At 39.9% G+C, this 14185-nt stretch overlaps 1 protein-coding gene across 2 annotated transcripts in view; it reads left to right on the forward strand.

The window, feature by feature from the left end:
* Positions 1-14185, forward strand: part of l(1)G0020 (RNA cytidine acetyltransferase l(1)G0020) — a 248047-nt gene that overhangs the window by 20938 nt on the left and 212924 nt on the right. For both annotated transcript variants that reach the window (XM_067143333.2, XM_067143334.2), the window contains one exon: positions 2174-2265. In XM_067143333.2, coding sequence (XP_066999434.2) covers positions 2174-2265 — 92 coding nt within the window. The remainder of the gene's footprint in view (positions 1-2173; positions 2266-14185) is intronic.

Here is a 14185-nt window from a genome sequence, read left to right on the forward strand (position 1 = left end):
TCTTCGCTACTACTGATTCATGATTTTTGGGATAGAAAGGTCTAAGGGAATGAAGCTATATTTATTTTTACAATATTGCAACTTATTGTGGCCTTTACTACAATATTTTATACCAAATTTAACACACAACTCAAGGGAGTTAGACTGTCGTTGGATAGTCATCATAGAGAATTTTGTTAGCTGCACATAAATGATGCTGGCAAACATAGCCTATGTGGTGAATTATAGATACAGTATATTAATTTTCAGAATTTGTGTCACCTTGGCCAGGATCATGTTAAAGATAATAAAGTAGCTTCCTAATCATTCAGGGCTGTTATAATTATGTTGTTGGTGATTATTTTTTTAAAGACGAAGTCCAGCCGGGCAACCATACTGTCTTAACACTATTCAGAAGAGAAAAAAGGAAGTTTGATCTTTCGAACAACGAAGGCATCAACGAAAGAAAGGGAAAGGCCAGTAAGGGCATCAAAATGAAAGACATCCTAAGCTTCGCGAACCTAATACTGTCGGGGTCGGAAAAGTTTGGAAGTTGAACATGGAATGTAGATAGGATAGATGAAAGTGAGGCTCATCTCCCAAGTAAGTGGAAGTAATGCCAGAACTTGGCTAGGGGTGCTGTGGTCACCAACCCACATTCCCTAGTTGAGATCCTCTGGGGGTTCTCTTTTTGTCATCTCTTATTAGATGGCCAGTATTTCCTCCGCCTCTTAATAGTCTTATTTTTCTGTAAGCATTTCTTGGTTCTGGGACAAACTAGTCCTTAAACACTAATTTTCTTTTCAGCTTATACTTTATGAATATTGACGAAGCTTTTGATAGTTGTGGCCAGATACTTGCATATCAAAGACAAAGAAAATGTCACTGATTTCTAGTAATCTTTCTTCTCCTTTATGGACACAACCAATTGCAATTATTCAGAAACTTTTTTTTTAACAATCTGCTTTATGTCGCACTGACACGGAGGGGTCCTATGGCAATAATGGGATACGAAAGAGCTAGGAATGCCAGATTGAGTGGCTCAGGCGGTTGAGGTGCTCGTCTTCTGACCCCAACTTGGCAGGTTCGATCCTGGCTCAATCTGGTGGTATTTGAAGGTGCTCAAGGGCTAGGAGTGCTGGACTGAGTGGCTCAGACGGTTGAGGCGCTGTCTTTTGACCCCAACTTGCCAGGTTCGATCCTAGCTCAGCCCGGTGGTATTTGAAGATGCTCAGATACGTCTGCCTCCTGTCGGTACATTTACTGGCACATAAAAGAACTCCTGTGAAACTAGATTCCAGCACCTTGGCATCTCTGAAAACCGTAAAAGTAGTTAGTGGAACATAAAGCAAATAACATTTTTAAGTGCTAGGAGTGGAAAAGAAGCAGCCGTGGCCTTAACTAAGGTACAGCCCATTTGCCTGGTGTGACAATGGCAAACCATGGATAACAATCTTCAGGGTTGCCGACAGTAGGGTTCAAACCCACTATCTCTCGAACGCAAGCTGATATCAACATGACCCAAGTCAGGCGGCCACTTGCTCGGTCAGAAACCATTTTAAGATTGCAAACTGAATATCTCATTCTATATTTGCCTCCTATCCTAACTGGTAAAATGCAGAGACTTGCTTACAGTCCATCCCCACTTCATGGTGTGGGTAATGGAAGGATTGACTTACTGAAATTCATGATTCATTTAACTCTGAAACTGCACAAGATTCTTTGCAGTTTAAGAATGAAAGAGATTTTGAAGTGAGGTAAATGTGATACACCTGTACATCTTGTAAATTAGAGTGTGTCATGTGAATTACAGAAAACCAACGAGTGGTGAACGTGCATGAAAAACTTAAAAAATGCAGATAATCTAATTCATTAAAAAAATTATTGATGCCATAGATGGGTACTTAAAAACATAGCAAGAAAGAGTTTATTTTCAAAACTAGCCTTTTTAAACCTTTCTTGTTTTGAAAGTCCACCACCACTATCACTGTCCTGACAAAATTCCATATCTTTAAGCTACTTCACTTTTCTTAAAAGTTGGAAAAAATAATATACTTGCCTGTTTAATTTTATTTGTTTGACAAATAACCTGCAACATTGAAAACCCACATTCTATAATCTATTTTTTATTGTAGGCTAATTGTTAGGCATATTTATTGTTTTTATTTTATTTTTCTGTTATTTATTTTTACAGGTTGTCATCTTGCATCATATGTTGTCCAAGGCAACAATAAAAACCAGGCCTAATGTTCTATGGTGCTACAAGAAGGAACTTGGGTTTAGTAGGTAATGACTTTTTTTGTATTGATTATAAATAACTTAATATCTGGAATATGTTTTACAGAAACAATGTGTAGTGAAAGAATTTTTATTACAATTACATCTAAGTAGTCACTAATAGCAGCTACACATTATTCCTTATTTTTTTTCATGACATCTTTGAAACATTCTAAAACATTCATTAGCAACTTTAGATGGTTTAGTAATGATATCTTTAGCATTCTCTTATTGTCAAACTAAGAACAAAGTAAAACTTGGCTGATACCAGTGAATACTGCAGAATGAATGCTTTGGAACTGTAGTAGGCACTGTTAGACCACATGGATTGATGTGCAAGAACATTATCGTGTTTTCCTTTTCATCCACTTCCTTTTGATTGTGTTCCTTATATCATGAAAGAATATCAACATCTGTTTCCTCTCTAAGATGAAAAAACTGAAAGCATCGCTGCCCTCATGCCTCGAAACGTGAACCCCTACTTGGTGGGCAGAATCTTTAACTGGTTTTGCTGTGGCTGATGACTTGCAGCTCTCTGATGTTGAATTGTCTGTCTCTGAAAACTACTGGACAGGACTGCATTACTATGAATTATTTTGATTATGTCTAGAGGACTGTTAGCCATGCCAGAAACTATATCTTTGAAACTTAGTAACGACTTAAGAGTTTAGCTTCTCTTAAAGGTATCATTATGGAGAGAGATCAACTAGCATTTACTGTGCTTTAAAGATGAATCCAATCGCTCATATTCTTCTCTCAACTGCCATCATGAAATTGAAAGATCGTAAGGGTATGCTACATCCCTGTTGAGCCCTGATGGACAGCGGTTTGTAAATGTACTTCATCACCGTTGGGACTTAAACTTGAATCCTGTTATATCCTCTGGATGGGTTGACATATGGAAGAGACACATTCGGCTCTTTGATGTTGATATGGCTGTCGTAAGATATGTCCTTATAACTCTTCCTTTACCCTCAACCAGTCAGTTTTGTTTTTAGTACTTACACAATTTCCTGATGAATTCTTTTACCATCATGAACTTCTAGTTTCTCTTTGGCTATGTCACAGCTTACTTTCTCAAGCGCCAAGCTGAGTGGCTCAGACAGTTGAGGTGTTGGCCTTCTGACCCCAACTTGGCAGGTTTGATTCTGGCTCAGTCTGGTGGTATTTGAAGGTGCTCAAATACGTTAGCCTCGTGTTGATAGATTTACTGGCACTTAAAAGAATTCTTGCGGGACTAAATTCCGTTACCTCGGCATCTCTGAAAACCACAAAAGTATTTAGTGGGACGTGAAAACAAATAACATTATTAACTTTCTCAAGCAGTGTTAATGTACCGGCATGATCTGCTTGAGAATTTTCAACACATGTAACAGGGGGGTTGTCTCCCTGTAGTTGGTGGATTTTTGCATATTCTCTCTGTTCACAGTCAGCTGCTGTTCTCTCTGTGGGACGCACTCAGATACCTTTCTTCAGAGGGCAGCACACTTAGGTAGTATCACAAGGCCGCACCTAGGTAACGGAACTGTGCTTGGGCCAGGGACTTAGCAAAAGGAAGTTCTTTGGGCATAACTATAAACATAGCAACAGAGGTTATGTGTAACGACATGGGAATCCTGAAATATGAATAAAACTGGGATCTCAGGCAATTACAGTGTAATAAGTTAGTGTATTCTTTTATGAGTGTTTAATAATGGTAAAGAGCCTACCCGTTCATTTGGTCATCTCCAGGCAGGATGTCATTTAGTGTGTTGCTAGTGATACTAAACTATGTTCAGTAATATGCGTATGTGTGGTTCAAAAGTTACTAAAAGATGAAGTGTTCATACAGCTTATGTCTGTGAACTGCCAGTCCCAGGTGACATAATGACAATACTGGATTTGAGTCTTTACAGGTCAGTCATATTTCAGGCTTATCTTTTATTTCCTGTTTCTAATTGTACACAGTATGGATGAAACTCAGCATAAATTGTCGGTTAAGCAAAGAGGCTTGGCCAAGACCAGCTCAAAACGAACTGTGAACTTTGTTAAAATGTTCCAAGATAGTCAAGATCTAGAGCATATTCATGGCCGTCTAGATCAAAAGGCAGATATATGGCAAAAGTATGACAGAATTCAGTCTGAGCTCAAAATATATAATGAAGGTCAAGATCATGGTGTAGACTAAGATGATTTTCAAAATTCTTTCAATGAACTTAAGGTTAAGATGACTGAACTTTTAAGGTTGGTATCATCTGATCCCAATTCAAGTACAGACTGTCATTTGGCACCCACTACTGCTGCTTCTAGTAATAACAGCGTACGCTTGCCTCCTATCAATCTCCCCTTTTTTGGTGGTGACTAATGGGCAGGGGTTCATTTCTGTGATATATTTGACAGCTTGATAGTTTCTGATGAATCTCTATCAGATGTACAGAAGTTGCTTTATTTACTGTCTTCATTGAAAGCAAAACCTCATGAGTTGTTACAAAACCGTACAATAAGTAATTGTGATTTTTCTGTAGCTTGGCGTTTATTAAAGCATTGATACAACAATCCTAGAGTAATAGTTGCTAAATATGGGGCTGAATTATTGTCACCTGCACGTATCAGCAAAGATTCTCCTTCAGAATTTTGCCAGCTTGTCAATCATGTGAGACATGATCTCACTGCGGTAGAAACCTTTTTACTCTTAAGAGACAACAATGTACTGCTAGCTCAACTGATGCTAGACAGTGTCGACACCACTACAAGGAAGTCATGGGGAATACAACCTAATTCTCAAGATATTCCAAACATAGAGGAGCTTCTGTCATTTCTCAAAGCTAGGTGTCAAGCTCTGGAACTCTGTCAAGTCAATCACACATCTAAGACACATATCAGCGCTAAACACAAGCCTTCTAATACCACTCCAAAATCTAACAAACTAGTTGGACACTCTAGTACGTTTGTAGCCATTAGTGACAATGCCTGCTCTTATTGTCAATAAAACCACAACCTATGTAAATGTTCTTCATTTACGCAATTATGCAATTAAGTGTTCAAGATTGGAATGAGTCTGTGAAGCATAATAAACTATGTTTTAATTGTATGAAATCATGAAGGGCTTGCCAGTCGAGTAGTTGTAGGAAATGAAATGTGGTAAAAGACACCATATGCTCCTCCATCATGATCGTCAGGAACCTGCAACTACCGGTGCTCCTGATCATCGTACTTCAGTTTCACGACAAGTGGCTACCACCGTAACACTTTAGCACACACTCACAATGGAGAGAGGTCACCTAGCATTTACTGTGCTTTAAAGATGAATCCGATCGCTCATATTCTTCTCTCAACTGCCATCATGAAATTGAAAGATCGTAAGGGTATGCTACATCCCTGTTGAGCCCTGATGGACAGCGGTTTGTAAATGTACTTCATCACCGACTCCACGGTTCGGTTACTTAACCTAGAACGGATTGAGACATCATTCCCATCCACAAAATAATGTGGGATCAAGGGCGCCCTACCCAGGGACAAGGGGAAACTGTGGGCACCCCCTAGCTCTCAGGGAAAGGCAAAAATCTAATGTACTCAGGTGTTTTTCTTTCAAGAAAATGATTTAAAAGTCGGTATTACGTAGAAGTGGCAGTACCCCCTACCACCACCAACAGGCAGGAGATACCATGTGTGTTATTCTACCGCAGAATACAAGTCTTCATTCATCTTCCAAAATGTTAAAAAGACTACATACCCCCAAGTCTAGCCCCCCTCCCCTACAAACTGTCATATGGGCGCCCATGTGTGGGATCACACCACCCACAGCATCAATGTCAAAGTGCCATTAACGTGTCTAGCTTCAAGGTGATTATCATCTGTTCGATACTTCAAAGGATAACTGGTGATATTCTGTCACCATTTATCAACACTGAAGGATGGAATCTACTAAATGATGTAGAATTTGCAGATGACAAGTTTTGCCAACCTAGCAGGACTGATCTTCTGATCGGCGTGGGACCTTTTGAACTTCTCTGTCCAGACAAACGAACAAGAACAAGTGACTGACCAGTTCTTCAAGATACAGAGCTAGGGTGCATCCTCTCTGGAAGGTTCAGATATAGAACCCAACGACTGCTTCACAGCAACACCAAAGAAACTTCTTTTTGAGAAGAAATGTCAGTCTGGACAAGAAGCTTCCAAGAGTTTGAGAAATTGACAAACTGAGTCAAAATCCTACAACAAAAGAGGAGCTCCAATGTGAGCAACACTTCCAACAAAATGTCGGCAGAGTCGACACGATTGGGCAGATAGTTTGCCTATCTTGTCACAACGATGACTGTCAACTGGGTGACTCATATAAACATGCCAGCATTAGCATGAAGCAAGTGGAGCGTTGTCTACAAAGCCAGCGTGAACTGCGCACTGCTTATAATGACTTCCTTCAGGAGTATGAAGATCTGGGTCATATGAAAAGGGTAACAAGTGTGCAACAGAATGCAGGACAGCTGTGCTATTTACCTCATTATGCAGTCACCAAATCATTGAGTTCTACTATGAAGACTCAAGTAGTTTTTGGTGGGTCAGCAAGAACAACCAAGGACAAACTGTTCTTCAGGCTGACAATACAGCAAGACCTGCAGTCCATCATTTTACAGTTCAGAAAGCATAAAATAGCCTTCACAGCTATGGTAACTAAAGTGTACAGGCAGGTGAAGGTACTGGGTGTTCACAATTAAAGTTATGGTATTCAGCGCAGTACAGCACAGGCTGTAATGATCGTAGGAGTCTGAAATTTCATAGATATGCTAACTGAGCAATGTGCTCGCGAATTATGCCACAAAAAATATTAGTTCCAAGTTTTCCCACCAGGGGAAATATGGCGCTGTATGCAGTCAGAGCGTGCAATATTACATAACTCCGATGTCAGAATGTTCTTCCAATGGAATTGCATTTTGTCGCTTCCTTGGTTGTTGCTTGGTGACGCATGTTGATTCCTTTTGTGAAGTGAATTTTCATTGTAAGAGACTCTGCACTACTAGTAAAGTTGTTTTATCAGAATGGCAGTAATAGCCACGCTACATTGCAAGAATATTGCCGATCAAAACAGCAGAGAAGAGGTCCCATGACAAGTAATGGTGTGAAGAAGATGATTAATAAATTCTAGGAAACAGGGAAATTAGGTGTCGCACGAGAGCGAGGACGGTGGCCCATCTTCATGGATGTAGTTGATAAAGTTGCTGTAGCTGTAGCATACTGTGCAGCACATTCTCCCAATTCTGTAACCAGTCCTCGAGCTGTGTCACATGAATTGTCGCTACCCCTCTCAACAGTTCACAAGATTTTGTGGCGCATTTTACACTGGTATCCCTACAAACTTCATACTGTTCACAAATTGAAACCCCAAGATGTTGCACAATGCCGTGACTTTGCCCTTCTGTTTCTGGCGCACATTGAAATGGACAACATGTGGCGAGGAAATATTCTGTGGACTGACGAGTCACATTTTACTCTGGAGTGTGCAGTGAATGGACAGAATTGTCGCATGTGGGGTTCGACTCCTCCAAACGTTGTGCAGGAACAACCATTGCATTCAGCTTACGTGACTGGTGTGATTTTACAAGCTCTGTCATTCTCAGTCTGTTTTTCTTTGATGAGATGCCCCCTCGTGGCCCTGTTAGGTGTACAGTGACATCTGCACGTTATAGGAACCCCTTTGTGTGACATGTGATTCCAAGTTTGCAGGAATGCAAATGTGAGCACACTGTTATATTCATGCAAGATGGGGCAGCACCACATATCGCCCCGCCAGGTGAAAGAATTGCTTTGAGAAACCTTTAGTAATGACCGCATTATCTCTAGGCATTTTCTAGATGCGTGGCCTTTGAGGTCCATGAAACTTCCGGTTGTGGGGATATTTGAAAGATTGTGTCTATCAGGGACACGTCCGGTCTCTGCCTGGTATAAAGGCTAGCATACGACGACATGTCACTCTGGTTTCACCCGATATGTAGCGGTCAACTGTCGACCATACCGTATTACGGATGCAGCATGTTGCTGAGTTCGGAGGTCATATTAAGCAGCGTTTGTAACCATAAATGCTAATAAACCTCCCAAAACCACCGTTTTCATGTGTTTGATTTTCCTGCCTTTTTTCTCTGATCTCTACCATTGTTTACAGCACCATATTTTGCCTGGTGGCAAAAATTGCTACTAATAATTTTTGTGGCATCATTCGCGAGCGCATTGCTTAGTTAGCATACCTACGAAATTTCAGGCTTCTATGATCATTACAGCCCTGCTGTACTGCGCTGAATACCATAAATTTAATTGTGGACACCCGGTACATCCAGAGGATACCAGATTCAAGAGAATTTTGTGGAGAAGCTCACCAGACCAGTCCGTTACAGTCTATGAGCTAACAACCATCACATATGGTACAGCATCTGCACCATACCTTCCTACTCTATGTCTCCATCAGTTAGCTGAGGAAGAATCTCACAGGTTTCCTCAAGTTGCAGAGGTTTTAAAGAGGGATTTCTATGTAGACTATGCCCTCTCTGGATCTAGCATGATCAGTGATGCACATATTCTCCTACATGAACTCATTGGCCTTCTCAAAAGCGGTGGGTTTCCGTTAAGGAAATTCTGTTCCAATCATCCTGACATATTAGAATCCATCCCTTCAGCACTAATATAAACCCAGTTCCCGTTTCAACTGGACAATGAAGACGAAGTGAGAACACTAGGATTACTGTGGCATCCCACCTTAGATGTATTCACGATCGCTACCAAAATACTACTGATTTCCTCCACCGTTGATGTTGATCGAAGAAACTCAGCAGTCACAAAGCAGGAAGTATTATCTGCAGTCGCATTTTTTTTTGACCCATTGGGGCTTGTGAGTGCTGTAATAATCTATTACTAAGTCTTTCTACAACAACTACGGTTACACAGCATCGGCTGGGATAAGAAACTTGGTACAGACCTGAATACACATTGCCATAAACTAAATTTGCAATTGTCTTTATTCAAAGATATTAAAGTTGAAAGGCATGTATTAGTCAAGGGAACACCCTCTCAAACAAATCCTTGGCTTCTCTGATCTGTATTCTATCTTTAAGTACCTTGAAATTATCCATCAGTTTCTTTTTGCCTTCGAACATGTTGTATAGTAACCTCATATTGCCTCCCATACCTCATATTGCCTCCCATTATTCACTTTTTGAACTATACATTTGACCTTCAGCTTCTTATCTCAGCACTCTTGTTCAATGTCTCTGACCTTTGCCTTATTCCCTAGAGTTCCAATTTTATTTTCTCTTCGTCTTTTTCTTTCGATAATGTATTCCTTTTATTTATGGCTGCTCTCACTCTTTCATTCCACCATAAAGTTTCCTTCTCCCTCTTTTTCACTCTTTTCTTCCCACAGACTTCAGTTGCTTCCTTTACTAAGATGTTTCTAAGTCTGGCCCACTCTTCATTTCTGGTCTTAACTTCATCTCTTGGCAACTGGCCTCTTATCTAGCCTGATAATTGGCTCTCTCATCTGTTTTCTGAGGTTCCCGCACCTTGATCCTTGGCATCTTACTGGTCAGTATTTTTGTTACATGAAAGTCGTTCAGATCTGCTTCTAATAATCAGTAGTCACTGTCATGGCTCTCACTTTGACATCTGTCACAAGCCTGCACCTTTCTTCATCTGTGATGACATTATCTACCTATTATAGTCTTATGTTATCCATGCCATCTGTATCTCATGACCTTGCGACTGACTCTTTTCTTGAACCAGCTGTTTTTCACCACTCTGCCATTCCTCATGCAGAAGTCAAGTAGATAATAATAATAATAATAATAATAATAATAATAATAGATGAGAGAGCCAACTATCAGGACTAGATAAGAGATCAGTTGCCAAGAGATGAAATTCAGACCATCCTGCAAATTCATAAAATTAGGCAACGGTGATTACTAGAGACGGGAATTTTCCTATTTGCCTATTTTATTCCTGTGTTCAGAAACGTAGGCTTTTGAGATATAAATCCATTTCAGGTTCCTTTAAGCTAGATTTAGTTGGATTTATTGTGCCTATAAATGCCTATTTCAGGGGTTTGTGCCTATTTGGAGTATAATTGCCTATTTGATGCCTTTTAATCTATTTTAAAGAAGCCAGTTTTCTACCACTGCATTGTATGGTAACCGATGTGTTCGACTGTATTATATTCCCATTTCTCAAGATCTGTTTACCCCACGAACAAAAATGGGAATTCTTGGAAGTCACCAGAAATAGTTCTTGGGAAATGTCCGTCAGGAGAAACAAGGAACAATTTGACCTCGAAGCCTTCAACCCCTCCAACATTCCAAGACATATGCGAGAACCAATCAACGTCGTATACCTCCTTCTCGATGTGAACTGTTCTACGTGTACGCTTTGTCTTCAGAAAGTGTTATGATTTACTGTGAAGAAGAAGGGTTTATGTGGCAATGCCCGAAGAAAAATCATCGGGCGAGTTGGATGTGCGCTTAGGAGCGCGCAGCTGTGAACTTGCATCCGGGAGATAGTGGGCTCGAGCCCCACTGTCAGCAGCCCTCAAGATGGTTTTCCGTGGTTTCCCATTTTCACACCAGGCAAATGCTGGGACAGTACCTTAATTAAGGCCACTGCCACTTCCTTCCCACTCCTAGGCCTTTCCCATCCCATCGTCCCCATAGACCTATCTGTGTCAGCGTGACGTAAAAAATGTAATTGCAAAGAAAAATCGTCGAAGTCGTACTGGCTGAAGCGGTGGATCACAGGGGATCCCAATTTCACTACATATGGAAAGGAAGTCTTCTGACAAGCTTGGTAAGTTCGTTTGTTCCTTTTGCCTTTTTGTGACTGAACTATGATCGCATTTCATTGTAGCATTTATAGGCCAATTAATTTACGTATTGTGGAAAGTTATTTTGTTGCAATGCTGTATTAGCCGTGAACTTTCAATAATTTATATTACTAAAATGTAGATAATCATTTTATTACTGAACGAGGAGATAGAACACCGATTGTCTCTTGTCACAGAGTGGATGAAAATTAAAAATCGGTAATTTGAACTCTGATTCAATTCCTGCGAAAATACAGATTTACAACTGAAATATTTTATTTCTATCTTTCTTTCTTTCGTTCTTTCTTAATCTGTTTACCCTCCAGGGTAGGTTTTTCCCTCGGACTCAGCGAAGGATTCCACCTCTACCGTATCAAGGGCAGTGTCCTGGAGCGTGATACTTTGGGTTGGGGAATACAACCGGGGAGGAGGACTAATACCTTTCCCAGACAGCCTCACGTTCTATGCTGAACAGGGGCCTCGTGAAGGCATGGGAAGTTTGGAAGGGACAGGCAAATAAGAGGGAAGGAAGTGGCCGCTTCTTTAAGTTAGGTACCATCTCGGCATTTCCCTGAGAAGAAGTGGGAAACCACAGAAAACCACTTCGAGGATGGCTGAGGTGGGAATTTTATTTTTTGCTAGCGGCTTTACGTCGCACCGACACAGATAGTTCTTATGGCGACGATGGGATAGGAAAGGTCTAGGAGTTGGAAGGAAGCGACCGTGGCCTTAATTAAGGCAAGCCCCAACATTTGCCTGGTGTGAAAATGGGAAACCATGGAAAACCATCTTCATGGCTGCCGACAGTGGGATTCGAACCCAGTATCTCCCGGATGCAAGCTCACAGCTGCGCGCCCCTAACCGCACGGCTAACTCGGCCGGTGATGTGGGAATCGCACCCACCTCTACTCAGTTGACATTCCAAGTCTTAGTGGACCCCATTCCAGCCCTCGTGCCACTTTTCAAATTTCGTGGCAGAGCCGGGAATAGAACCCGGACCTACGTTGGTGGCGGCTAATCACGCTTACTACTACACCACAGAAGCGGATTACAACTGAATTGTAATTTTTAAAAATTGTAAGTAACTTTCACCAGCGCTATGTGTAGGTTCTAGTGAACTCTATTACGCTTCCGCTATGCCTTCGCGAAACATACATTGAAGACCGAATGTGGTGCAGCTAGGGCAATATTACAGAAGCTAGACATACAAGATGGCATGGGTTGGACGGTGTCACAGCGTGTTTAACAAGGCTACAAAGACTATCTTTACAAGACCTGGCCAGTGGAAAGACCGTTGGTCTGGATTGGTGAGGTCCGGTTTGTACCCGTTGTGCTTGGGGCGGGGGATGCAAAGAAAATCTGGGGTGCGTAAGCTCTAGCATCCCATCTAGATTTTGCTAAATTGTGACAAAAAGTAAGTTTATGGGCGTATGCCACAACAATTTCAAATCATTCGCAATTAAGTATTTAATTTATTTTCCACCTAGTCGATACAATGATTGCTTAAGGCAATTTTTAATGGTCAAAAGTGGTACATGTTTCGTATATTATCAACATCTTCAGCCACATAACACTGTTTAGATGAAAAATATATAAAATTGACAAAGTAATGCTTTAGAGGAAGTGTCCTTAAAATTAACATAAGATTGACAAGATTAAAACAAACAAATAACTCAAGAGAAAATATATAAATTATTTCTACAATAGAAAGCAGTCGTCAAGGAAACACTTGTACAATATTCCATAGAGAAATTGTCCTAATAAATATTCTTTTCTTAATAATTCATGAAAAAAGGTCAATTTGTAAATTAAAAATTATACAATTTATAAGTAATTATCGAAACGAAGAAATCCTGATATCACAGTGCGGCTCTTATTATTAATGTAGATGAAAATATAACTAATTCCTAGTTGTCAAATCTTATTAAGCCTGCTTTCCTTTGGAACAGTAACTCCTGTCATTCTTTCACAGTTTTGCGCCGGGTGTAATATTGATGATGCAATCTTCCTTGCTCTTGCACCTGAGGAGGTGGAGGAGCGGGGGATATAGGTGTGTCAAGTACTTCCTTGCTGTCACCTATAGCTTCAACTGAGGAGGAACAAGTTGTAGGGCTATCTGTAGGTGGAGAAATTCCAATTCTTTTTTCGTGATCCTTCTCAAGCATTTTCAAATATACTAGAATTTGATAATATAATGGATTCTTATATTCTACAGCCTCATTAAGGTTATCATTTTTCTTTACAAGTTGGTCTAGATGAATGTACAGGTCTTCATATGTGTTCATTAAGCTGCCCTTTTTTAACTTTTTTATGATGGTCAGGTCTTGTTCTATGTTGGTAAATTTATGACCTGTGGCAGTCATGTGTGATCCCATTGCTGAGAATCTTCTATGTTTTTCAGCATTCACATGTTCCAAATATCTAACTTTAAAATTGCGGCCAGATTGTCCTATGTATGTATTCTTACATTCAAAGCATGTGAGTTTATATATTCCAGAATCAAAAAATTTATCTTTTTCCGAGAGATTTATTGTATCATGGTTGAAAATACTATGTTTCATGTTGTTATTGGTGGAAAATGCAATTTTGAAATTTTTTCTCTTAAATAAATTTGTTATTACATGAATGTTTGGATTATTATATGTGAACTTGATATATTTTTCAGTTTTACTAGGTTCGACTGCTAATTTAGATTGTTGCTTCTCCGAAAATTTATTAATTATTTTATCAATCATGTTATTGTTGAAACCATTCAAGAGGGCTTGTTGTCGGATAAACAACAGTTCTTTATTCCTTTCAGATTTGGATAAAGGAATACTAAACGCTCTGTTAACGTAACTATAATATGCTGATCTTTTCTGTGCCTCAGGGTGTAACGAGTTGTTCTTGATAGTGGTCAGTGTGAAAGTGGATTTTCTGTGTATTTTGAAAGAAAATCCTTTTTCTTCTCTTGTTGTGACTATGTCCAGAAAATTCAGTGATTTTTCAACTTCTTCTTCTAAAGTGAATTTTATATTGGAATCCAAATTATTCAATATATTTAAAACTTTATTGCTATCGGTGAGTCTGTTATCTATTATAGCGTAAACATCGTCCACATAACGTGTCCAAAAA

The sequence above is a fragment of the Anabrus simplex genome, chromosome 3, assembly GCF_040414725.1.
Source record: "Anabrus simplex isolate iqAnaSimp1 chromosome 3, ASM4041472v1, whole genome shotgun sequence".
In the NCBI taxonomy this organism is placed as follows: Eukaryota; Metazoa; Arthropoda; class Insecta; order Orthoptera; family Tettigoniidae; genus Anabrus; species Anabrus simplex.